Below are 23,498 nucleotides of genomic sequence, written 5' to 3'. Positions count from 1 at the left end.
TAGCTGCAGCAGTGGGGAAGTGCTGCTAGCACCACCATACTTATCGCCTACATTCATAATTGAAGGAAATGCTAAATGTCAGTCTGACATAAACATGTAATTTTCCCATCCATCCTAGTTCAAAGACTCTGAGCTTATCCACGTGGGGGCCTCTTGGTCTGGGAGTCTCCATCACAAGTCCCTGCCGTGCCCCTTTCTGACCTCACCTCCTCCTCATCTCCCCGTCTCCCCATCACTCTGCCCCAGCCACTCTGGCTTCCCTCCTGTTTTGGGAACTTACTGGACATGTTTTCCCCTTGCAGGCTTTGCACTGGCTGCGCCCTCAGCCTGGAACTCCCTGCCCCAGGTCCCTGTGTGTGTACCACTCCCTCCCCTTGTTCCACACTTGGCCCTATCCACAAGGCGCGCCCTGCTGGTCCACCCCACTTAAATTGCCACTCATCTCCCCAGCGCTAGGCACCCTGTTCCCCTCCCCCACCATCTGTTGACTGTACTGTAGCATCTTAACTGCTTCTCCTCCATCTGCCCCACTAGAAGGGCAGCCCCCCCCCCCCGCTGTGGGCAGGGGTGTCTCTAACACTTAGAACAATACGTGGCACAGAATAGATACTCAATAAGTGTTGAAAAGTGATGAGCCTGCAAGCCAGAAGGTGTTACAGGAGAAAGATATCTGTTTCTGTAAGCCTGAAACCACTCTAAAAAAATAGTCTATTAATTATTTTTAAAGATAGTTGAGATAAACTGAGGCTCAGAGACTCCAAATGCCTTTACAAAGTCACACAGCAACTAAACGGCTGAGCGGAGATGCCAACCCAGTCAGCATCACACGTGGGACAGTGCCTGAGCCACGGCACGATGCATCAGTGGGCTGTTTTCAGGCTCCCACGGGGCAGACGCTTGGCCCTGGGCTGCATGAAGCCTGGTCACACTGGGTGTGGGCCTTGGTGGCTGCGTGGCCTTCCCTTGGCTTGGCTCCTGCTCTGGGTCCCCCACCCACAGGATGGCACACGTTTCTGGCCTGCTGCTCAGATAAAGGAGACCCTGGGCAGCTCCAGACAGCGTTACTTTACCTCTGGAGGCAGTCCCCTCCCCCAGGCAGCAGCCACACCTGGCACCCTCACTGGAGTCCCAGAAAGAGCAGGGGGCACCCTGCCAGGATGGAAGGCCAAGGGCAAAAGCCTGGTTCAGTTGCCATTTGCATGTATTCAGCTGGGTAGGGAGGCTGAATGGCCGGGTAGATCCCAGCTGCTGAGGCTGAAGGAGACCAGGGTGAGTAGAAATAGAACGAATGGTTTTGCTCCCGTCAAATCCCAGCCTCAACTGCTCTGGGGCTGCTACAAGGCCACAGGCCACCCTGGAGCTCAGATGCACATGGGCATACCCACTCTTGCTCATGCGCACTCACATCCGCACATATGCTCTCACGCAGGGCGTGAGTGCCCAGAGTCCTGTGCACGCACACACACTCGCCCACACTCATGCACACATACTTGCTCACTCATGCGCCCCACTCACACACTCACACACTCACACACCCAGACCCATATAGCTGCTGCTGGGGCTGCTCACTTTCTGCACCTGCTGCTTCTGCTGCCGCGGAGGGAAGGGGAGCCACCCTGTCTCCCGCACAGCGTGAATGTGCTGTCAGCTCTCAGCAGGGCTGCAGGACACTCCTTGGACACAGAGTCCAGACCCCTTGTTTTGCTAAGGAGAAACAGGGGCTCAGAAAGGGGCAGCGATAGCCCTCAGGTCACACAGCACTGCTGGGACAGAGAAAGGATGAAAGTCCAATCCCAGCCTCCCAGCCCAGGGACTATTCCTGTACCTCGGGCCCCACCTGTAGGACCTGCTTTTAGCTAACAGCAAATCAAGCCATGAAGAAGTGCTGGAGGCCGGCGCCATGGCTCACTAGGCTAATCCTCCGCCTAGCGGCGCTGGCACACCGGGTTCTAGTCCCGGTTGGGGCGCCAGATTCTGTCCCGGTTGCCCCTCTTCCAGGCCAGCTCTCTGCTGTGGCCAGGGAGTGCAGTGGAGGATGGCCCAGGTGCTTGGGCCCTGCACCCCATGGGAGACCAGGAAAAGCACCTGGCTCCTGGCTTCTGCCATCGGATCAGCGCGGTGCGCCGGCCGCAGCGCACCGGCCGCGGCGGCCATTGGAGGGTGAACCAACGGCAAAGGAAGACCTTTCTCTCTGTCTCTCTCTCTCACTGTCCACTCTGCCTGTAAAAAAAAAAAAAAAAAAAAAAGAAGAAGAAGTGCTGGGTGCTCAGGGCTTGATTCTTTCTCCTTCCCCACACTCCACCAAACAGAAGGGCGTGTTGAGGTTAGCTGTGAGGGTAGGGTGCCAAGTACTACAGGACATCAACAGGGGGTTCAGGAGCGTGTGTGTGTGTGTGTGTGTGTAAGAGAGAGAGAGAGAGAGAGAGAGAGAGAGAGAGAGATCACAGTGATGTCAGGACCCACATAGTACTCTCCATTCCGGGACTCCATCCACATCACCCCATCCCTACCTCATGCCAGCTTCGAAAAAGCATACCACATTGCCCATTTCATGGTAACTAGAGATCAGAGAGGTCAACTGACACATTCGGGCCACACAGCAACAACAACAAAAACATGCCGAGGAGCCACGCTTCAGATCCAGATCTGGCCGCCTCCAAAACCAAATCTAATGCAAGTAGCCAAGACACATTGCCCCTGCTGGGCACCAGGCACCGTCCCACGGGGTCTGACACACCTCATCCTCACAGCAGCCCTCTGGGGGAACTGCTGTAGGGCTTCCAGGAAAGGAAACTGAGGCACACAGAAGTAGAGCTACCTGCAGAGCCAAGTCAGCCAGAGCTGCCCATGGCAGCAGGAGGCCTCCGCTGGGTGTGCACTTCCTGGCTCTGGCAGCGGGAGTGTTGGTGGGGAGGCCGGGGATGGCCAGGCCCAGGAACTGCTGGAGCCAGAGGTAGGGAGGAGGGTGTGGGAGCTGACCATGTGCCATCCTGTCGGCGGAGGGGCGGCTTGCGCTAGGTGCTCCTCCTTGCTGAATCTCCATCCACAGGTGGGGGGACTGGACCGGGTGATCTAACCATCTCCCAGCTCAGAAACCTGGGGCTGGCTCAGGAGCATGCTCAGTCTCAGGGCTGTCTGTTAGCTCCCACGAGATATAAGGAAAGACCGAGGGTGGAGGTAGGGGTGGGGGTAGGAGGGGTGAGCCTGGAACCCCTGGAGGAAGCCGTCTGAGCAGAGAACACTGGGATAGGAGTCAGCAATGGTTGCTTCCGGCCCTAAGTCTGCTGCTGAATTGCTGCTGTTTGACTTTGGGAAAGTTACTTCCCTTCTCGGAGCTTTAGTTTTCTCGGCAGGAAAGATAGGAAACTGCTCCTTGATCTGCCCTCCTCTGGGGAGCATCCAGGTGGGACGCTGTCAGAGGATAATAAAGGGCTCAGCGGATGTGGGCAAATCATTTTTCTCTACCTGTTGTTCCTCAAGTAGTTTGAAAAAGTTAACTCTCGATTGTGGTGATGAGAAAGTCTGTCCCTATGTCCTGCTGGTGATCAGTCGTGGCGTGGGTGTCTGGGTACCGGGCCTTGGGTTGGTTCTGCTCATACTCCCATCCTGCCTGGAGGGGAGCTGAGGCCCAGCAAGTGCAAGGCATTTGCCCACAGGACCAGCGTCCTATCCCGGCTGTGCCCAGTTGTAAACCAGCCCCTTACCCAGCAGGCAGCACTGCCCCTTGTGCCCCGGCATAGCCGGGCTCTTCCCACCACCAAGTGCACGTCCCTGGCAGCTCTGCCCCAACCCAGGTGCCCAAGAACAGGCTGAAAGCAACAGTGTCCCCTCCTGTGTGTGACCTCTGACCTCCCTCCCTGCACGCCCCCGCCCTGCCTGGGCAGAGTGTCCCCTGTGTCCACCCGCCTTCCCCGCTCTGCCCCTGGCGCCTGCAGGTGCGGCTGGTGATCGCCGAGAAGGGCCTGGCCTGTGAGGAGCGGGACGTGAGCCTGCCGCAGAGCGAGCACAAGGAGCCCTGGTTCATGCGGCTCAACCTGGGCGAGGAGGTGCCCGTCATCATCCACGGCGACAACATCATCAGCGACTATGACCAGATCATCGACTACGTGGAGCGCACCTTCACTGGAGGTACAGCCCCCGCGGGGCTGCGTGCACTGCGGGACACCTCGGAGATCCGCCAGGGTCATGGGCGAGGCACCGCGGGGCGACAGGCAGGCTCCCCGAGGACCCCCAGCAGAGGGCAGGGCCCGGACACTTCTTAGAAGTACTGGGGCTACAGCCCCTTCCCCAGGAGGCCCGGAGTCACAGGCAGGGCCACGGCCCCTCGGGAGTCCCTCAGTCCCCACAGACAGGGTCAGGATCTCCCGGGGTCCTGGGGCATGGGCAGGACACAGGCAGGGCCAGACTCCTCAGAGCACAGTGCGCTGTCCCAGACACCCCGAAGCCCACAGCAGCGCGTGGTCTCCCTCAGGAGCTCGCTGTCCACCACCGAGGCAGAAGGGCCTCAGGGCTCAGGCAGGTTCTGGGTGAAAGGAAGGCTCTTCAGTCCTGGACGTCCATTCTCTGGAAGTCAGGCAGCACTGGGCCTAGACCCCATCTGGCCACAGGTTTTAAGCAGAGAGGAGCTGGCTGTCAGGGGGACAGCTTGACAGCCCAGCAGGAGAGGGATGGGCCCGGGACCCCTGGATGCTACCCTTTGTGGTCTGGGGGTGCTAGGGTGGGTGTCTGAGGCGGAGCCCTGCTGGTGCCTGCAGAACATGTGCTGGCCCTGATGCCCGAGGCGGGGAGCCCACAGCACGCACGGGTGCTGCAGTACCGCGAGCTGCTGGATGCGCTGCCCATGGACGCCTACACGCACGGCTGCATCCTGCACCCCGAGCTCACCACCGACTCCATGATCCCCAAGTACGCCACGGCCGAGATCCGCAGTGAGTGCCAGGCGCAGCCAAGCGAGCCCCCCCGCTGCCCCCCCTCTCTTTGGACAGAGTCCTCTCTCCTGGGTCTCTCTCTCTCTCTCTCTCTCTCTCTCTCTCTCTCGTGGGCGTGCATGCTCTGTGTGTGTGTGTGTGTGTGTGTGTCTCCGTGTGTGTCTTCCTCTGCCTCCTTCCTCCCACCTCTTCCTCTCTCTTGCTGTCTCTGTTGGTCTCTGCCTCGTCTGGGCACCCAGTGCTCTTTCTCCTTTCCGTCTCTTGCTGCTTTCTCGCCCCCTGTCTCTGGCCTTCCATCTTGTTCACCGTGTTCCTAATTAAATGCGCCCGTCCTCCTCTCCCAGTGTCTCTCTCTCTGTGTCTCTCTCTCCTCTCATTCCTTTTTCCTGCCCCTACTCTCCCTCTCCCCCTTACAACCCTTGTAGTGGCCATGGGGTTATTTGTCCTATGTAGGGGTTTGTCTGATTCTTGAAGATTATTTTTTAAAAAAAAGATTTATTTTATTTATTTGAAAGAGTTACAGAGAGAGGTAGAGACAGAGAAAGAGGTCTTCCATCCACTGCCCAAGTGGCCACAACGACCAGGGCTGGGCCAGGCAGAAACCAGGAGCCAGGAGCTTCTTCTGGCTCTCCCATGTCGGTACAGGGGCCCAAACACTTAGGCCATCTCCTACTGCCCACCTAGGTGCATAAGCAGGGAGCTGGATTGGAAGTGGAGCAGCTGGGACTTGAACCGGTGTCCATGTGGGATGACGGTGCTGCAGGCCAGGGCTTCAACCCGCTGTGCCACAGCATCGGGCCCCTTGAAGATTCTCAGTAGACAATCAGTGCTCAGTAAATGATCGCTTCCTCCCTCTGAAAGGAATGAGGCTGATGTCCAAAGGCGAGGGGCGGGGGGTGTCAGGTTGAGGAACTCAGCCCTCTCCCTTCAGAATCCCCTTGAACAAGACTCGGAACATATCTATACTGTCCTGCCCATATTCAGTCAACAGCACTTATAAAAGCTCTAGACAGAGGGCCAGGGACAGACGGGGACAGACACAGCTGTTACCATCCCAGGGTCATGATTCTGTGGAAGCAAAGAAAGTAACCAGCTAGTTACAGTACGAGACTAAGTAAGTTTGAACAGCCTCTCTGAAGGGCAGTGTGGCTAGCCTGTCCCATCCCGAAAATGATCCACACCTTGAGAATGATCCAAGGTTACACTTGGAAGTGTGCACTCACAGGTCGGTACAGGATATTCACTGCAGCACAGAGGGCAACAGCAAGAAATATCACTGGAAATAACCCAGCTATGCGTGAGTCAAGGACTGGGAAAATAAGCTACAGTACTTCCATACATGCAGATACTGTGCAGGTGTCTAAAATCTAACAGGTGCATGGAATGCTCTCATGTGAACCTGGGATGCTCTCCCAAGTGCACCTAAAGGGGCTAAACACACAGGTTGTTTGCATTGCAAAGGGGACTTCTGGAAGGATGTGCAAGAAGCTGCCAGTGTGTTTCCCTTGAGGCAAACTGAGGGACCACAGGTGGAAAGAAGAGAAGTTTACTAAACAGTTGTTCTTGTAAAGACTTATTTATTTGAGGAGACCAGGAGAAGCACCTGGCTCCTGGCTTCGGATCAGCACGGTGCGCCGGCCGCAGCGGCCATTGGAGGGTGAACCAACGGAAAAGGAAGACCTTTCTCTCTGTCTCTCTCTCTCACTGTCCACTCTCCCTGTCAAAAAAAAAAAAGACTTATTTATTTGAAAGACAGAGAGAGAGAGCAAGCAAGAGAGCTCCTCTGTCTTTTGGTTCACTTCCAAGATGACTTCAACAGCTAGGGCTGGGCTAGACCAAAGCCAGGAGCCTGGAACTCCATCCAGGTCTCCTACCTGGGTGCAGGGAACCAAGCACTTTTCAGGTACGTTAGCAGGAAGCTGGAGCAGAAGCAAAGCAACTGGGACCCAAACTGGCGCTTGAATATGGGATGCTGGTGTGGCACATGGCGGCTTAACCCACTGCACCACAATGCTGGCCCCTACCATACATTCTTTAATCTGAATTGTTAGCAAGTATGCATGTATAACCTGTTCAAAGTAAGTGATGTAACAATGTTCCATCCAGTACCCATCAGCATTATAATCCAGGCAGCGTCATCGAAGCTGTGGGACCAGAATGCAGCAACATCCAAGGATGAGTAGGAGGTGGTTGGAGAAGGAGAGGGGCATCGTTATCGTTTCGGATCCTGGGTGGGACAGGATGTGGTGTGGTGGGAGCTGACGTTAGCCCAGGAGCTGGCACTGGCCGTGGAGTGAGTCTGGGGGGTGGTCTGGCAGGAGGGGGATTTCATCCAGAGAGCAGAGGAGAAAGTGACAGGAAGGGCACTTCCCAGAGAACAGTGTGCATAGAACGCTCAGAGCCCCGCTGTCTTCCAGGTGAGCAGTGATGCCTGGCCTGGGGCAGAGACAGGCCCAAGGGCAGCTGGAGGTGTCCTCCCAACCTGTCCTGAGCCACTTGAAGGTGCCCGGGCTACTCCTTCCTTTGAAGAGGCAGAGAAGGGGCCAGCGATGTGGTGTAGTGGGTACAGCCACCGCCTGCAGTGCTGGTATCCAAAATGGGCGCTAGTTCAAGTCCCAGCTGCTCCACCTCCGATCCAGCTCTCTGCTGTGTCCTAGGAAAGCAGTAGAAGGTGGCCCAAGTAATTGGGCTCCTGCACCCACGAGGGAGACCTGGAGGAAGCTCCTGACTCCTGGCTTCAGATCAGCGCAGCTCTGGCCATTGTGGCCATCTGGGGAGTGACCAGCAAATGGAAGACTCTCTCTCTCTCTCCCTCTCTCCCTCTCTCCCTCTCTCCCTGCCTTTGCCTCTCTGTAACTCTGCCTTTCAAGAAAATAAATAAATCTTTTTTTTTTTTGACAGGCAGAGTGGACAGTGAGAGAGAGACAGAGAGAAAGGTCTTTCTTTTGCCGTTGGTTCACCCTCCAATGGCCGCCGCGGCCAGCGTGCTGTGGCCGGCGCACCGTGCTGATCTGAAGCCAGGAGCCAGGTGCTTCTCCTGGTCTCCCATGCGGATGCAGGGCCCAAGGACTTGGGCCATCCTCCACTGCCTTCCTGGGCCATAGCAGAGAGCTGGCCTGGAAGAGGGGCAACCGGGACAGAACCGGCGCCCCAACCGGGACTAGAACCTGGTGTGCCAGCGCCGCAAGGCGGAGGATTAGCCTAGTGAGCCGCGGCGCTGGCCGAAAATAAATAAATCTTTAAAAAAATAAAAAGGCAGAGAGGATCTCAGGGCCCCTGCCAGGGGAGAAGGGACCTTAGGGGTTGCAGAAGGAGCATCACCCAGCCTGCAGAACCCTTCCAGTCAGCCCAACGTCTTCCCCGGCCTGGCCTGGCCTCCTGCAGTCTAAAGAGAGCGCCATGGGCAGCCCGAGTGACTGGCAAGAGAGAAGCTGCGCTGCTTGACCTTCACATTCATAAAACATCCATGAGACTTAATATAGCTCTGAAGCTGAAAGAGCTGGGAGTGTGTAGCATGGGTTTGTGTCAGGCCAGAGCATCAGGCCAGGATCAAGGTGATGGAGGGTGAGACCTTAGAGGACACTGGATAAACAACACCAGTCACTCGTTTCATTCATTCATTCGTTCATTTGTTCAGCGCTCATTAAGCTCTTGCTCTGTGCCAGCCTGCACTGGGTTTTAAGGGAACGGAGACAAGTCTGACACAGGCACTGCTGTCCAGAAGCTTAAATTCTAGTGGGAGACATCTACCTGCAGAGATGGGGACATCAGCATCAAAATCTCCACATACAGGGGGTGGGCATTCAGCCCAGCAGTTAAGACGCCCGTGTCCCCTGCCACAGTGCCTGGGTTCAGTATGGCCATGGAGCAAAGACTACAGGCTGTGCACCACTCACGTCCAGTGGGGCTCTTTTCACATGTCTGCGAGGTTGATCGAGCTGTGCCATGGCCGCTCTGATCACTGTGTTCCCTGGTGGCAGTGGACACTGGGCAAGAAAGGCATCAGATGGTCAGATCTGGAGGAACAGGAACGGCTTCATGGAGCAGTGACCTGGAAGAATGTTTTCAGGAACAGAGGGTAAGGCTGTTCCAGAGGGAGAAGCAGTGTGGACAGAAGCTGGCAGTTTGGAATGGTCTGGCACCATGAGGGAATAGCAAGCATTTGGAGTGGCTGAAATGTACCATTGGGGCAGCTGGGGGAACTCAGTGGAAGATGGAATGGGTGAGAGGGAGAGGAGCTGGATCCTGTAGGATCTCTGAAGTCAGGTTGAGGAGCTGGGACATTATCCGAGGGCAGAGGGGAGCCAGGGGCAAGTTTTAGAGGTAGTTTTAAAAGCAGGGTCAAGGCTGGCGCCGCAGCTCAATAGGCTAATCCTCCACCTGCGGTGCTGGCACACCGGGTTCTAGTCCCAGTCGGGACGCCGGATTCTGTCCCGGTTGCCCCTCTTCCAGGCCAGCTCTCTGCTATGGCCCGGGAGTGCACTGGAGGATGGTCCAAGTGCCTGGGCCCTGCAGCTGCATGGGAGACCAGGAGAAGCACCTGGCTCCTGCCTTCGGATCAGCGCAGTGCACCAGCCGCATCGGCCTTTGGAGGGTGAACCAACGGCAAAGGAAGACCTTTCTCTCTGTCTGTCTCTCTCATTGTCCACTCTGCCTGTCCAAAAAAAAAAAAAAAGAAGCCGGGTCAAGTGTGTGTCTGGCAGAAGTGGGGAGAAGGGCTTGGAGGGGAGGGAGTGGGGTGATAGGGGTGGGTTAAAAATCATCCAGGTAAAAGATGACTGGGGGTCTTAATTAAGAGGTGATCAGTGGGCTGAATGGGTGAGGTTGGATGTGAGGACATAGGAGAAAGATTAAGGAGGAGGAGTCAGCGTGACTTGGGGCTGGGTTGCTGTGAGGAGGAGAGAGGGAAAGACAGAAGGACCACTCCCAGGGCCTGGCTGGGCTCGAGGTGGGGGAGGCTGCAGGAGGAGGAGCAGGTGAGGCAGGGGAGACAATGAGGTCATGGCTTGGGGTTCTGTCCATTTCTGGCATCCTTACTCAAGCTCATGAGTGGCAGCTCCTGTTTGGTGGAGGTGCTTGATTGACCCCTTGTGCCCCAGGCGGGCGGCTCCCTGGCTCCCACAGCATTCTGTCTGCTCTGCAGTACAGACGGGTGACGCTGTGACACAGAGTGTCTTGGTGTGTCCATCTCCCACCAGCCTGAGCCTGGGGCAGGGTAGCATCCCCTCCATCACTGCATCACTGCAGCACCAGTGTCAGCTGTAGATGTTGTCACTGTCCTGCGCAGTGTTTGGGCTGTGTGCAGGAAGGGAGGGGGAGGCACAGGGTATCAGAGGGGCAGGGCCTTTCCTCTTCTCTCCGCAGGACATTTAGCCAGCGCCACCACGGACCTCACGAAACTGGACCATGAGGAGGAGCCTCCGCTCTCTGAGCCCTACCTTTCTAAACAGAAGAAGCTCATGGTGAGTGCCCTGGCCTGCAGACCCCCCCCCACACACACACACACACACACCTTCTTTTCCATGGAAAGGAGCAACTAGAAGGTGCTGGTTCTACATAGAAGACCCACTGATGACATGAAATGGAAGAAACTATTGGCTTGCTTTTCCAATCCTGTCCCCTCCACCGCTGGCCGACTGCTTGATCTTGGGCAGGCCACTGCCACCCCGGGCTTCTGTTTCCTCGTGTCTTGGGTTGTGTTCCTAAAAGCAGCACCTTGAGCAGAGGTCCTCAGCTGAGGAGAAAGTGTGGGATCTCTGAAGAAAACCCAGTAAGGATGGGGGTGGGGGAGCATGGAGAGGAAGCAAAGCCACATCCAGCGCCACAGATGCTTTGTGGCATAAAACGCAGTGTCAGGGTGGCCCGCCTCAGGGCAGGGACCAGCATTTCATGTCGCCGTATCCCTGCCTTCAGACTATCTGGTGGTAGAGCGGATGACCTCCCAGGGATTTCTGGTCTGAGCAGCTCCTCATTGGCTGAGAGCAATTCTCTGGGAAAGAGGCAGCTGTGAGCCACTGGCAGCCAGCAGCCGTGTGTAGGAGGGAGGGACCAGCCCCACAAAATGACCTAGGCAAGGAAGCCAAACCTATAGGACTGACAGTGGGACCTTCTCTCCCCCGAGGGGATATTTGGAGGCTGGGTTTGCAGAGTGGGTGAGGCACAGCTCCCTCTACCCCTGGATATCCTGGCTATGTGGAGCCGGCTCAGCCTCCCCCGCTCCCACCTGCCCTATCCCCCAGGCCAAGATACTGGAGCATGATGACGTGAGCTACCTGAAGAAGATCCTCGGGGAGCTGGCCATGGTGCTGGACCAGATCGAGGCTGAGCTGGAGAAGAGGAAACTCGAGAATGAGGGTGGGTGCCAGCCTGGGCATGGTGGGGGCTGCAGCCCACCCAACCCTCCCTGCCCTGCCCAGCCCCGACTGCTGCTGCAGCCAGACATTCAAGCTCACCCACTCTCTGACCCTGACTTCCTGCTTGCGAGCGGGTCTCTGAGTCTGACATGCCAGCTTCATTCCGCCTCCACAGCCTTGCTCCTATGGCTGGCGTACCCACCCCACGCTACCTGGCTCCATCTGCCAGTTACACCCCGTCTTTTTCAGAGCCCTCTTCAAATCCTTTCCATCTTGCTCTGTTTTCTGAGTCTGATAGTCCCGTCTCCTCAGCCATGCAGATGTATGACACTACTGCACGCATGGCTCCCTGCACACACGTGTCTGTGTATGTGGTGGGAGGGGACTGCAGAGCAGACTGGAAGGAGGCGTCTAGAGTGAGACAGCTTTGAGTTAGAGTTCCAGCTTTGCTGGATGGCCTTTGGGACTGTGGACAAATGGCTCTCCCGATCAGTCTTTGCTTCCTCATCTGTGAACTGGTGTGGTGAGACCACAACTTATAGCCCTTGACCCATCTTGATGGGTAAGATGGGAAGAGCACTTGGCCCCATTCTTGGCAATGCCAGTGGCAAACACGTGAGAGTGAAAGTGTGCCCGTTCTCCAGATGTGAAAAGGGAGGCTCCGAGAGATGCCGTGACGGGCTTGGTCAGGCAGCTCATAAACGGCATCGCTGGGCCAAGGACAGGGTCCCCCTCTGCAGTGGGCCCCGTGTCTCCTCAGCCTCAGGACACACACAGAAACCTAAAGTCCTGCTCAGCGACGCCACCGTGCCTATAGAAGCCAGCTTCCTTAAAGCCTTTCTGAAAATCCGCGTGGTATGGCTAAGTGAGTGAAAAATGCTGCCTACCTCAGTGTTACACAGTAAGTTTCCCACCACTACCTGAGAGGGTGCCTGGGGGGAGTCAGGGCCGAAAGGCATGGTGGTCTGGCCTCCATGGTCAGACGGAGTCTCGGCTCTGCTGTCCTCTTGCTGGGTGACCTTGACTCTCAGCTGTTGTTTATTTCTGTATTAGATGTTAGGACTGCCAAGACAAAGTGTCAGCAGAAATCTCTATTGTCTCACCATTCTAGAGGCTGCAAGTCCAAGGTCAGGGTGTTGTCAGGGTTGATTCTGCTGAGCCTCTCTCCTTGGCACGCCTGTGGCCGCTTCCTGCTGAGTCTGGGCCGCAGCCTCCTGGTGTCTTTGCACATCCAAATCCCCTCTAACTACTGCAGTCCGAGTGTCTCGGGGCCCCCCGGAACATCCCCATTTTCACGTAACCACCTCTGTAAAGGCCCTTTCTACAAAGGCAGTCACACCCCGAGGTGCTGGGAGTTAAGTCTGGGCCACAGGGTTGCAAGGATCCACGAGCACAGGGAGTGCTGAGTGCTCTCACAGCACCTGGCTGGAGGTGAAGTCCCCCAGAAGCAGAAATGGACACAATAATGGGGAAGACCTTGGTTTTTCACTCGTGCAGTCAGACATTTACTGAACATCTGCTATGTGGCTTGTCCTGGAGGTACAGCTGTGAACCACAACCCGACATTGTTCTTGCTCTCATGGAGCTCACCTTGGGGAGGGGAAGGCCATTCGTCCAGTAATGTCGCAAGGCAACAGAGTCACAAACAGTGATTCGTGTTGAGAGCAGGACGGAAAAAGCCTCTGTGAGGAGCTGGACTTCAAGGTATGACCGGAAGGAGCCCATTGGAGAACCAGGGGAGGTGGGTCCCAGGCTGAGGGAATGACAGGAGGTGGGAGAGGACAGGGATCCCCAGGTGACCGTGTGCTGTGTTGTGTGGTCAGTGATGTGAGTGAGCTTGGGAGGAGCTAGAGGGACAAGGTGAGATCGTGGCCTTGAGCTATCTATGTTGACAAGGTTAGATTTTGTACTAAATACAAGGGGAACTCCTAGGAAGGTTTTGTGTCCGTTAGCTCTTGCTGTATATCAAACCATCCCAAATATGAGTTTGTTCATGAGTTGTGGCCTGGTCTGGGGGCTGGGCTCAGCTGGGATAGCTCGTGGCTGTCCCATATGGGGACAGCTGGTCTCCCACGTTCGTGGCCAGTGACAGTGGTCTCACAAGCATATCTGCTGTTGCTGCCATCTGCAAGGCCCTGGAGCTGACTGGGCCACTAGTTGCCCTAATCCAGCAGGCTAGCCCGGGCTCCTTCAGACAGCAATAGTTGCAGTGCGAGAATAGAGACCCGATGTGCAAACCCCCTCCAGCCTCTGCTTGTCCCACGTTTGCTCTGAAGTCCCCCGAGCTCAAGCGAGTGATCCGGTAAAGCCCAGGTTGAGGGGTGGAGGCTTAGACTCTGCCTCCTGATGGCAGCACAGCCGCATCACCCAGGGGTGCGTGTACAGGAGTGGAGGGGATTGTGGCCACTCTTGCAGTCTGTGAGGTGCTGAGTTCTGATGGCCCTGTGGAAATGGATTCCAGGGAGGCCACTGGAGCCACCTGGGAGACAGGTGATGTTGGCTTGGGCTGAGGTGGCCACGGTGGAGATGGAGAGGTGTGATGGACTTAAGAAGGATTGGGGGATAGAAAGGAACTTGACAGTGGGGGGAGGAGTGAAGGGAGGAGAGGCCTGAACCACTGAAGGGAACCATTTGCTGATGGGGCAAGGAGGAACTGAGGGTTCCGTTTGGGAGACAGTTTGGGATGCCTTTGAGACACCCCGGGGGATATCACATAGGCGTGAGACACTATAGTCTGGCTCTCAAAGGAGGGGTCAGGATTTGGAGCTAGGGACTCGGGAGAGCTCAGCCACCACATGACGTGCAAAGCCGCAGAAACGGATGGTCTTCTAGGGAGGGATGAAGAGAGACAGAGGAGGAGTCGGGCCGAGTCAGCTGCCTCTAGCTGCGTAACGGAGAGCTCTGAGGCTCCCACAAAGAAAGCGCTTCCTGCAGATCCGGGGTTCTGGAGCGGCTTAGCTGGCTGGCTCTCGTTCCGGACTGTCTGGTGCAGGTCGTAGTCACGCCGTGGGCTGAGGCTGTGGTCATTTATGGCCTGACCAGGGCTGGAGGATTCCCTTCTGAGCTGGTTCATCCCCACGGTTCTTAGCTAGAGGCGCAGGGCCTCACTGGTGAGCTAAGCAGATCTCAGGTCCTCAGCACCATGGCCCTCTCCCAGCGCTGCTTGGGTTTCCTTGCAGTATGGCAGCTGACTGTCTCCCGAGTGAGTGATCCCAGACAGACAGAGGCAGAAGGCACAGTGTCTCCTGTGGCCTGCCATTCACTCTGCATGCTCTGCGCAGAAGTCACAAAACACAGCCCCTACTGCAGAGGGGGCAGATTTGGGCTCCACTGAAGGGTGCAGCATCAGGTAGTTGTCAACATATTTTACAACCACCTCAGCTGCCATGGGCTCTGCCACTCTGAGGAGGAAAACAGGCAGAGGTGCCAGAGGGGGAGTGGCCAGACAGCGCAGAGGGCCTGTCTCTCAGGAGCTGGGACTAGGCTGTGTTTTAAGGAGGCAGATGGTGTCAGATGCTACTCAGAGACTGAGTGAGCCAGGAGAGGAAAGAGCCCTGGATTTGCTATGAAGAATGTTGGCAGTGGCCTCACCAAGAGCAGTTGCACAAGGGTGTGGGGGCAAAAGGCAAATTGGAACAAGTTAAAGAATGAATGGGAGGCAAGGAACAGAACAGCCCTTGTGCAAAGTGTGCCTGCAGACGGAACAGAGAAGCGGGAGCTGGAGACGGATGCGGGCTGAGCAGAGGCAAAGGTTTAAGACAGGAGACAGACGGGTGTGTTTTCACGCTGCTCGGAATGACGCGGCAGAAAGAAGTGGATGGTGCGGGAGCCGCCACACAAAGGTCGTGGGAAGACAGGAGGGCGTGGGAAACGGGTCATCCTCCAACTGGGCCAAATTAGAGGGCTCAATAAAGGGACTGTGGGCAGGATGCAGGGACACAAGACACCAAGCAGCACCCTGGCCCTGACATCCTTAGGGGTGGGAGCAGATTCAAGAACTGGGACAGAGACAGTGTTGGGGGGCCACCAGACAGGCCACCTGACTTCCAGTTCTGGGCCACCCTGGCCCAGGGCCACCCACAGAGTGGGGCTGATGAAGGCAAATCTCCGGCCTCGCTCCCTCCTCGCCTAACCTTGGGGAGCCAGAGGGCAGGGACCCCAGTGACACCTCCATCTCATCGGCCTTCCGGGGCACGGAGCAGCGTGGTGAAGGTGGGAGGGTCTAGACGGGGAAACTGAAGATGCGCAGGCCCGGATGCATAGGAGGACAGCACCTGCCATGGTGTCCCCGACGGCAGCTGGCAGAGGTGCCTGCCTGCGGGTTTGTGGGCGTCAAGGCGGAGAGTGAGGGCCTTCGTGTCCGAAGGCTTCTCTTTTCAGAACGAAGAGACCCCTGAGGAAAGGGCTGAGCGAAGTGGGAGAAGATGCAAAGACACGCGATTGTCTGCTCAGAGAAGGAGGTGATGGGGCCGTCAGCAGAGGGCCCTTCAGGGCGTGGGCGTTGCAGGGTGTGGCTGGCCAGCTTCAAGGCGAGCTGGCAGACTGGGAGAAGCACCAGGCAGGGTTCATGCATGTCTAGAAGAGAGGAGAGGAGGAAATGGAAGGGGCAGGGCCTCGGGTGACATCCAGACAGCTACACAGGAGCTTGCATGGACACAGTTGTGCATTGTAGCTATTGGTATTTGCCTACAAACATAAATAGCATAATTGTAACCCACACATACAAGCTCGTGAACATGTCTACAGGCAAACAGCCAGGTGATGTGGGCATGCTCTATGCTAACCCACGTGGTGATCCCACGCCACAGAAAGATGCCCATGTGTGCAATACCCTTGTGCGTAGACAGCTGCAGGGACTTGGACAGCAGACACAGGGGTAAACACAGACCATGCAGGATACAGAAACACAGGCAGGTCTACACACAGCCCCAAGGTTGTCTACACACAACCTACTGCAAGGGGCCTGAGTGTACGTGGAGCCACATGCTGTGTCCATGTTCATTTGCATGTTAAAAGAAACAGCCTAATGTAGTGGTTATGCGCACAGACTGGAACCAGATGACCTCCAAGCTCTGCTTTGCCCATTGATGAGCTAAGTGGCTTTGGCCAAGTTATGTAAGCTCTCTCTGTCTAGTTGTCCTCATCTGTAGAAAGTAGAACTGCTTGGTAGAGCTGTTATGAGGATTAAGGGACCTACACCCTGCTGGTTTATCTACTGCCTTACAAGCTGCCCAGTCTCACCCCTTTCCGGGTTTCTCCTTGTTGCTGGGGGTGAAAGCTTGGGGGGCCCCAGAGCTCAGCTTTGGCCTCTGCTCAACTCTGCGTGTAGTCCCCCCCTTGCTGGAACCCTGCGGTCTGTGGCTGGGGACTTCCATCTCTTGACCCTGCCTCCCCTCACTGTCCCTCACCCCATCCCAGCCTCGTCTCCCCAGCCCCTCCCTGGCGTGTTGCCCTGAGTGCTTCCTTGCTGCACTCTCCGCTCCCTGGCCTCTCGTGTTTCACCACACTCACTTTGCACAACCTCCGACTGGTTAAACCTGACTCCCCACCCACTCAGCACCTGCACTGTGATCCCACTTGAACTCATGAGCGCAACTCGCAGGGGACCTAGACGCTGCCCCGGCCTCCCACTGCTCCCTCTCCAGGTGGCTCCCTAACCTCCCTGTCCTTAACCCTCCGATCGCTTTGTCACTGAGAAAATCGAAGCATTGGAAGAGACTGCACAGCTCTGCTCCCCACAACCACCATCCGCTGGCATCAGTGTCCACACCTAAATCGTTTCTCACCAATTGCAGGGTGCATTTTTGTTCAATCACATCTTAACACCCCTGAAACTGGAATGCTTCTCACAATCAGAAGCTTCATTACCTCTCTTACTTTGGGGCAGTGTCTTACATTTGGTGATGACTGAGATTGGATGGAATGTGGTAGCACATATTCCCTCTCGTTGCCAAGGATGAACTAGCTAAGACCAGTCCCTTCCCTAGCGCACTGCAACCCATCCACACTCATCCCCTCCAGACACCTGTCCGTAATTCTCTCCGCTCTTCCTGGTAGAGGCATTTCTCGTCTCTGCTGGATCTTTCCCATCGATGTGCTTTGAAACGTGCATTTGACCTGTCTCACTCTGTTGGCCTGCCCTTCCTGTTACATCAAAACTTGAAACAATGATCTTTGCTCACTGCCTCCAATTCCTCTCCTCCTTTTTTGAACACCCTCCAACCAGGCTTTCAGCAGCAGCATTCTGCTCCACTTGCCTTTGTCAAGGTCACCAGTCACTAAACGCAATCACCACTTCTCAGGTCTCCTCTTATTTGACCCAGCATTTGAACACACTGAGCACTCCCTCCTCTTTGCCACCACGCCCCCCTGGTTTGTCTCCTATCTCACAAGATGCTCCTCACCCCTCTGCTGCTTTCTCCTTCTTGCCCAGTGTCTAAGCTTTGGAGCACCCCAATGTGCAAGTCTGTGCACTCATCCCCTTTCTAGTGCCATGCAGTCTCCCAGCTTCAAGACCCACCTCTCTGCTGAGGACACTGAACCAGGCGCTGCCTCCACCTGCTGCCTCACTGTCTCTCTCCCCTGCATGTCCATCTGGCATCTTGGAAGTTATATACACAAGAACAACTTCGGGCTAAAGCCTTCACTCTATCTTAACTCCTTCCCTCCATGGCCGAGCCTCCCGAGGGAAGTCATTGTGTCTTGAAATGTCTTCATCCCAGCACATACTCCCAGGTCAATATCTGTTGAAGTAACAGGAAGCATGCTGGGGGTGGCGGTTTTGATGATGGAGGGCATCCGATTCATGGAATTCCTGAGCTGGAAGGAATAGCTCATCCAAATGTGCGGAAGTGCTCTTCCCAGGAAAGCAGACTTTACAGGAAGTGGAGGGAGAGAAGAGAGCATCACGGGCGTGGGACACAGCAGGGACGAAGGCCCAGAGGCTGCGATGGGCGTGGCCTGTTTGGGGGAACAGTGAGCAGACAGGCAATTTGAGAGAAGTCAAGATTAGAGAAGTTGGCCGGCGCCGCGGCTCACTAGGCTAATCCTCTGCCTTGCAGCGCCAGTTCTAGTCCCAGTCGGGGCGCCAGATTCTGTCCCTGTTGCCCCTCTTCCAGGCCAGCTCTCTGCTATGGCCCGGGAGTGCAGTGGAGGATGGCCCAAGTGCTTGGGCCCTGCACCCCATGGGAGACCAGGAGAAGCACCTGGCTCCTGCCTTCAGATCAGCGCGGTGCGCCGGCCGCAGCGGCCATTGGAGGGTGAACCAACGGCAAAGGAAGACCATTCTCTCTGTCTCTCTCTCTCACTGTCCACTCTGCCTGTCAAAAAAAAAAAAAAAAAAGATTAGAGAAGTATATTGGAGCTAAACCCTCTCTCGAAAGGGCTTCAAAACCAAGCAAAAGAATTTAGACATGAACTTGTAGTCAGTGAGGAGAACTGAAGGTCTGTGAGCAAAGAGGTGAGAGAGACGAAGGAGCTGCAGAACTTCAAGTCTAAGCAGCCGGGAGAGGCAGCGTGCACAAAGCGTACCCTCTACATGCAGGCTACTTTTAGATGGCCCACGACCGTGGTGAGAATAATTAGAACCACACACTGAGAATTACTCTCTTTTCAGTTCTTTTGATCATATCAAAGAAAGGGTGCTTGTTGCTACCTTTAAATATGTGTTAACCCCTTTATAATGTGTTAATATTGGCCCCTTTAAAAAAAAATACAACAAGCAAACAAAACATAAGTCTTGGCCTCAGAGGTTTTGGTGAGCAGTTGCACCAGTCAGAGCTGAATGGTATGTGTTTTGTTCGGCTTAGTTTTATCATTTCAGATAGTTTGTGGCTAACAACACTGATCATGGCACCATCAGTCATCCCATAAAGACTGGCTGAGGCCGGCGCCGTGGCTCACTAGGCTAATCCTCTGCCTTGTGGCGCCGGCACACCAGGTTCTAGTCCCAGTCGGGGCGCCGGATTCTGTCCCGGTTGCCCCTCTTCCAGGCCAGCTCTCTGCTATGGCCCAGGAAGGCAGTGGAGGATGGCCCAAGTGCTTGGGCCCTGCATCCGCATGGGAGACCAGGAGAAGCACCTGGCTCCTGGCTTCAGATCAGCGCGGTGCGCCAATCGCAGTGCGCCGGCCGTGGCAGCCATTGGGGGGTAAACCAATGACAAAAGGAAGACCTTTCTCTCTGTCTCTCTCACTGTCCACTCTATCAAAAAAAAAAAAAAAAAAAAAAAAAAAAAGACTGGCTGAACACCCACTGTGCGTCAGGCACTGTCTCGGGTGCGAGATCCAGCCGTGAGCACACAGGTCCAAGTCCCTACCCCACAGAGTCTGACAGAGTAGATACGGGAAACAGATGGCGCAGAGCAGTGACGAGCTCTGTGGAGGGAAACAAAGCAGGGCAGAGGACGGCGGCTGCTGGCCGGGGGTCATTTATAAGTCGCTGGTCCATGAAGCCCCCTGAGAAGATGCCTCTGAGCCAAGACCTGAGGAGGCAGAGGACTGAGTCCTGTGGAGGATTCTGTTCCAGGCCCAGAGGTGGGGCTGTTCCTGGCCTGAGGGCTGCAAGGAGGGCAGCGTGGCTGGAGGAATAGAAGAGGGGGGAAGTAGAATCAGGTCTGAGCCATGCCCGAGGGCCAAATCTCGCAGTGCCTGGGAGCTTAGAGGGCCCAGCTTTTACTGTGACCCCAACAAGGTGCCCCTCAGGGGGCTTGGGTGCAGAAAAGTGGCATGGTCAGGGTGAAGTTCTCAGGACCCCCGGCGGCTGTGCTGAGTGAACTCTGGGGGCAGGGAGACCTCAGGGGACGCTGTGCGCACTGGGGTAGGCGAGCACAGCTGTTTACACCAGGACGGTGCAGGTGGCATCAGACCCTGGCTGTGTTTTTAAAATAAAGCCGATGGGAACTGCTGGCCATGTATGTGGGGCCTGGAGGGTGGAAGAAAGGAAAGGCAATAACTCATGTTGGCACCAAGGACTCCGGCCTGAGCGGCTGGAAGGGTGGAGGTGGACGTGTGTGGACACCCAAGTGGGGCTGTCAGGGGCAGTGGATTTGTGAGTCTGGAGTATAAACCCCTACTTGCGCTTAAGTCAGCTGACTTACAGAAAAACGTGATAGAGGCAGCATCAGGGTAAGGCGGTGGCACCACCAGGAATAGTGGGAAGCACGATGGTGGGCAGGCGGAAGCCAGGGGACTGGTGAGAGGGAAGCGGTGTCGACCTCTGCTCTCTCCCGCTGCAGGGCAGAAGTGTGAGCTGTGGCTCTGCGGCTGCGCCTTCACCCTCGCCGACGTCCTCCTCGGAGCCACCCTGCACCGCCTCAAGTTCCTGGGACTGTCCAAGAAATACTGGGAAGACGGCAGCCGGCCCAACCTGCAGTCCTTCTTTGAGAGGGTCCAGAGACGCTTTGCTTTCCGGAAAGTTCTCGGTGACATCCACACCACCCTGCTGTCAGCCGTCATCCCCAATGCGTTCCGGCTGGTCAAGCGGAAGCCCCCCTCGTTCTTCGGGGCGTCCTTCCTCATGGGCTCCCTGGGCGGGATGGGCTACTTTGCCTACTGGTACCTCAAGAAAAAATACATCTAGAGCCAGGCCGGGCTTGACGTCTGACTGTCGGTGTGTCTGCCGTGTGATACCCCACGAGCTCTCCACCACCCATGTCCCATGAACACGCGGCAGCCCCTCCCCGCCCCTGTTCTGAGTACTCCCATCGTCAGTGTGGACACGTGCCATAGTGTAGAAGTAGACGTTGCCAATGCGTGACCGTGACCGTGACCTTGACCAGAGGCCGCGGCTCTGCTAAGTGAAAGTGGAAACAACCTGAATGCCTTTCCTTTTGACTCAAGGTCTCGAGACAGAACTGCGGGGGCTGGTTAGGACCTGAGGTGAGTCCCCTGCCATTTCATCCAGCGGGGCCCAGATTCTGAGAGGTGCTGGAGGCTCAGGGGGCCTGACCCCTCGGCTCTGCTTCCCTCTTGCCCAGGGAACTCTTCCACGGGACAAAGCCAACATCGAGACTCGACTCTTCTAACCAGTACCTCTGCGTGGGGCTGGAGGGCCAGAGATGCCCCCGGGAGGCCCCTGAAGATCAGAAGGGGCTTCGTTCTTCTCCTGGACATGGACTGAGGCAGCCCTGGCTCGGGCCAAGGCGGTGGCACCCAAACACCAGGCCATGGTTGGGACCAACCTGGAGAGCATACCCTCATCCCTCCCAATTTGGCATTGGAACAGAAAGCCCCAGAGGCAGCCTCTGTCACCCTTGCCTACCTTAGAGCTTTCCCATAAGGTGGGACGTTCAGTAAAAGCCATGCTGACCTTCTGCCCGAAGGTCAGGCCCAGCCCAGGGCAGGGGCGGGTCCCTCTTCAGGCTCCGCCCACGCCACCTCCTCCGACACCCTCCTTCCCCATCAGGCCCTGGGGCCCCCCATGTTGCACCGTGCCACGCAGGGAGGTCTCTGCATCCACACTGCCCACCCTGGACAGGGCTCGCCTTCCTGTGCCTTTCGCATGTTGGGAAAGGGTCTGGGTGTCACCGAGGCTCATGCTTAGAAACCACTGAAAGTCCCCAATAAAGCATCCAGGAGGAGCCGTTGCTTTTCTTTTCTAACCCGGTGGGGTCCACCCAACTCTCATCTCCAAAACGGGCTAGAGGCGGGGAGACACGAAGTTTCCAGCTCACTTCTCAGCAAGAGCAAGCAGGAGTTGCGTTCAGCGGTCAGGCTGCTGGGTCTGCGGCTGGCTTCTGGAGAGACTTCCCACGGCTCTGCTCTTGACTCGGGCACAGCGCTTCCCAGCGCACTGAGCACGTTCAGAACCACCGGCTCACGATACCCATCCATGGACCTCAGGTGGGCACCCAGGGCACAGCCCTCCACCCCACAGCCCCAGCGGGGAAAATCTGTTAAAATGCCCAAAGAACATTAAACCAGAGTATAATTGATGGAATATAAGGCATAGTTTTATTTATTTTGAAAAAAAAAAAGAATGAAAATTTGCACAACTTTTCATCAAGGGAAAAAGAAAAAATAGCCAGGGTTAAGCAAGGCAAGGTGGATCTTAGGGTCCACAGACAGCAACTGGCACTGCCCACTCCCCAGGCTGCGCAAACACCCACACTGGCACTCCGCACTCACAGTAAAACCTGAACAAGGTCTTCATGCTCAACCTAACAGGATCGGCCCCTCTCCCGGGATGAGGACCTGCTCACCCTCTCCTAAAACAAGACTCACAAACACCACTCTGTAGGATGCTGGAGTCTCTTCCCATTCCTCCTCTAGTCCCATTCCATCATACACAGGTTAAAATGCCAGTGTAACTGTCATCAGCATCCCTTATAGTCAGTGCACCTGCACCCAGGAACAAAGAAGAAAATACCCATGGCTGGTGCCACGGCTCACTAAGCTAATCCTCCGCCTTGCGGCGCCGGCACACCGGGTTCTAGTCCCGGTCGGGGCGCCGCATTCTGTCCCAGTTGCCCCTCTTCCAGGCCAGCTCTCTGCTGTGGCCAGAGAGTGCAGTGGAGGATGGCCCAAGTCCTTGGGCCCTGCACCCCATGGGAGACCAGGATAAGTACCTGGCTCCTGCCATCGGATCAGCGTGGTGTGCCGGCCACAGCGCGCCAGCCGTGGCAGCCATTGGAGGGTGAACCAACGGCAAAGGAAGACCTTCTCTCTCTCTCTCTCTCTCTCTCTCTCTCTCTCTCTCTCTCTCTCACTGTCTACCCTTCCTGTCAAAATAAATAAATAAATAAATAAAAATACCCATGTCTGCTCCAGCCCTCACTGCTGTAACTGAGCCCAAGTCACTGCTGACATTTAAATTTCTTTCTTTCTAGCTAGTCCTCGGCCCTCAGCCAGCATCTCAGCTGCTGGGGGTGTCTCGCCAGGTGAAATGGCTCAAGTTTGGTGGCCCTTGGGTTGCTGTGCTCTTCCACTACTCTTTTCGTATTGGATGTGGACGTGCAATGGGGCACCCGATTTCTACACATAGTCTTCATGTTACCATCGTGCAGGAAGAGCCCAGTGCATCCTTAGTAGTCAAGATCACGTGCCCCAGCCAGAAGAGTATCCGACTTCTTTGCCTGTAGTTTCAATGATACGAGGAGCTCGATGGCCAAGTGGAAGTCTCAACTTCTAATTCAGCTGAACCACTCAAGTCCAAGAGGCACTGCTGCCTTGGGAGCAGTAAGGGTTGAGGCTGGCGCCGCGGCTCACTAGGCTAATCCTC

The 23,498-nt window shown here is 56.0% G+C and overlaps 1 protein-coding gene across 7 annotated transcripts in view; it reads left to right on the top strand.

Annotated features, from left to right (window-relative positions):
* GDAP1L1 (ganglioside induced differentiation associated protein 1 like 1) overlaps window positions 1-22,217 on the top strand; it is a 52,690-nt gene extending 30,473 nt beyond the window's left edge. For 3 of the 7 annotated variants that reach the window (XM_070051820.1, XM_070051821.1, XM_008274466.4), the window contains 5 exons: window positions 3,885-4,128; window positions 4,755-4,928; window positions 10,293-10,390; window positions 11,168-11,282; window positions 20,515-22,217. In XM_070051820.1, coding sequence (XP_069907921.1) covers window positions 4,023-4,128; window positions 4,755-4,928; window positions 10,293-10,390; window positions 11,168-11,282; window positions 20,515-20,858 — 837 coding nt within the window. In that variant the 5' untranslated portion in view covers window positions 3,885-4,022 and the 3' untranslated portion in view covers window positions 20,859-22,217. The remainder of the gene's footprint in view (window positions 1-3,884; window positions 4,129-4,754; window positions 4,929-10,292; window positions 10,391-11,167; window positions 11,283-20,514) is intronic. The other 4 variants (XM_070051819.1, XM_002721068.5, XR_011379875.1 and 1 more) reach the window with 3 other exon arrangements.
* Window positions 22,218-23,498: the final 1,281 nt, after the last annotated feature.

Source organism: Oryctolagus cuniculus, chromosome 11 (genome assembly GCF_964237555.1).
Source record: "Oryctolagus cuniculus chromosome 11, mOryCun1.1, whole genome shotgun sequence".
Lineage (NCBI taxonomy): Eukaryota > Metazoa > Chordata > Mammalia > Lagomorpha > Leporidae > Oryctolagus > Oryctolagus cuniculus.
Note: the sequence above shows the minus strand (reverse complement) of the source record. Positions and strands in the feature narration are given on the sequence as shown.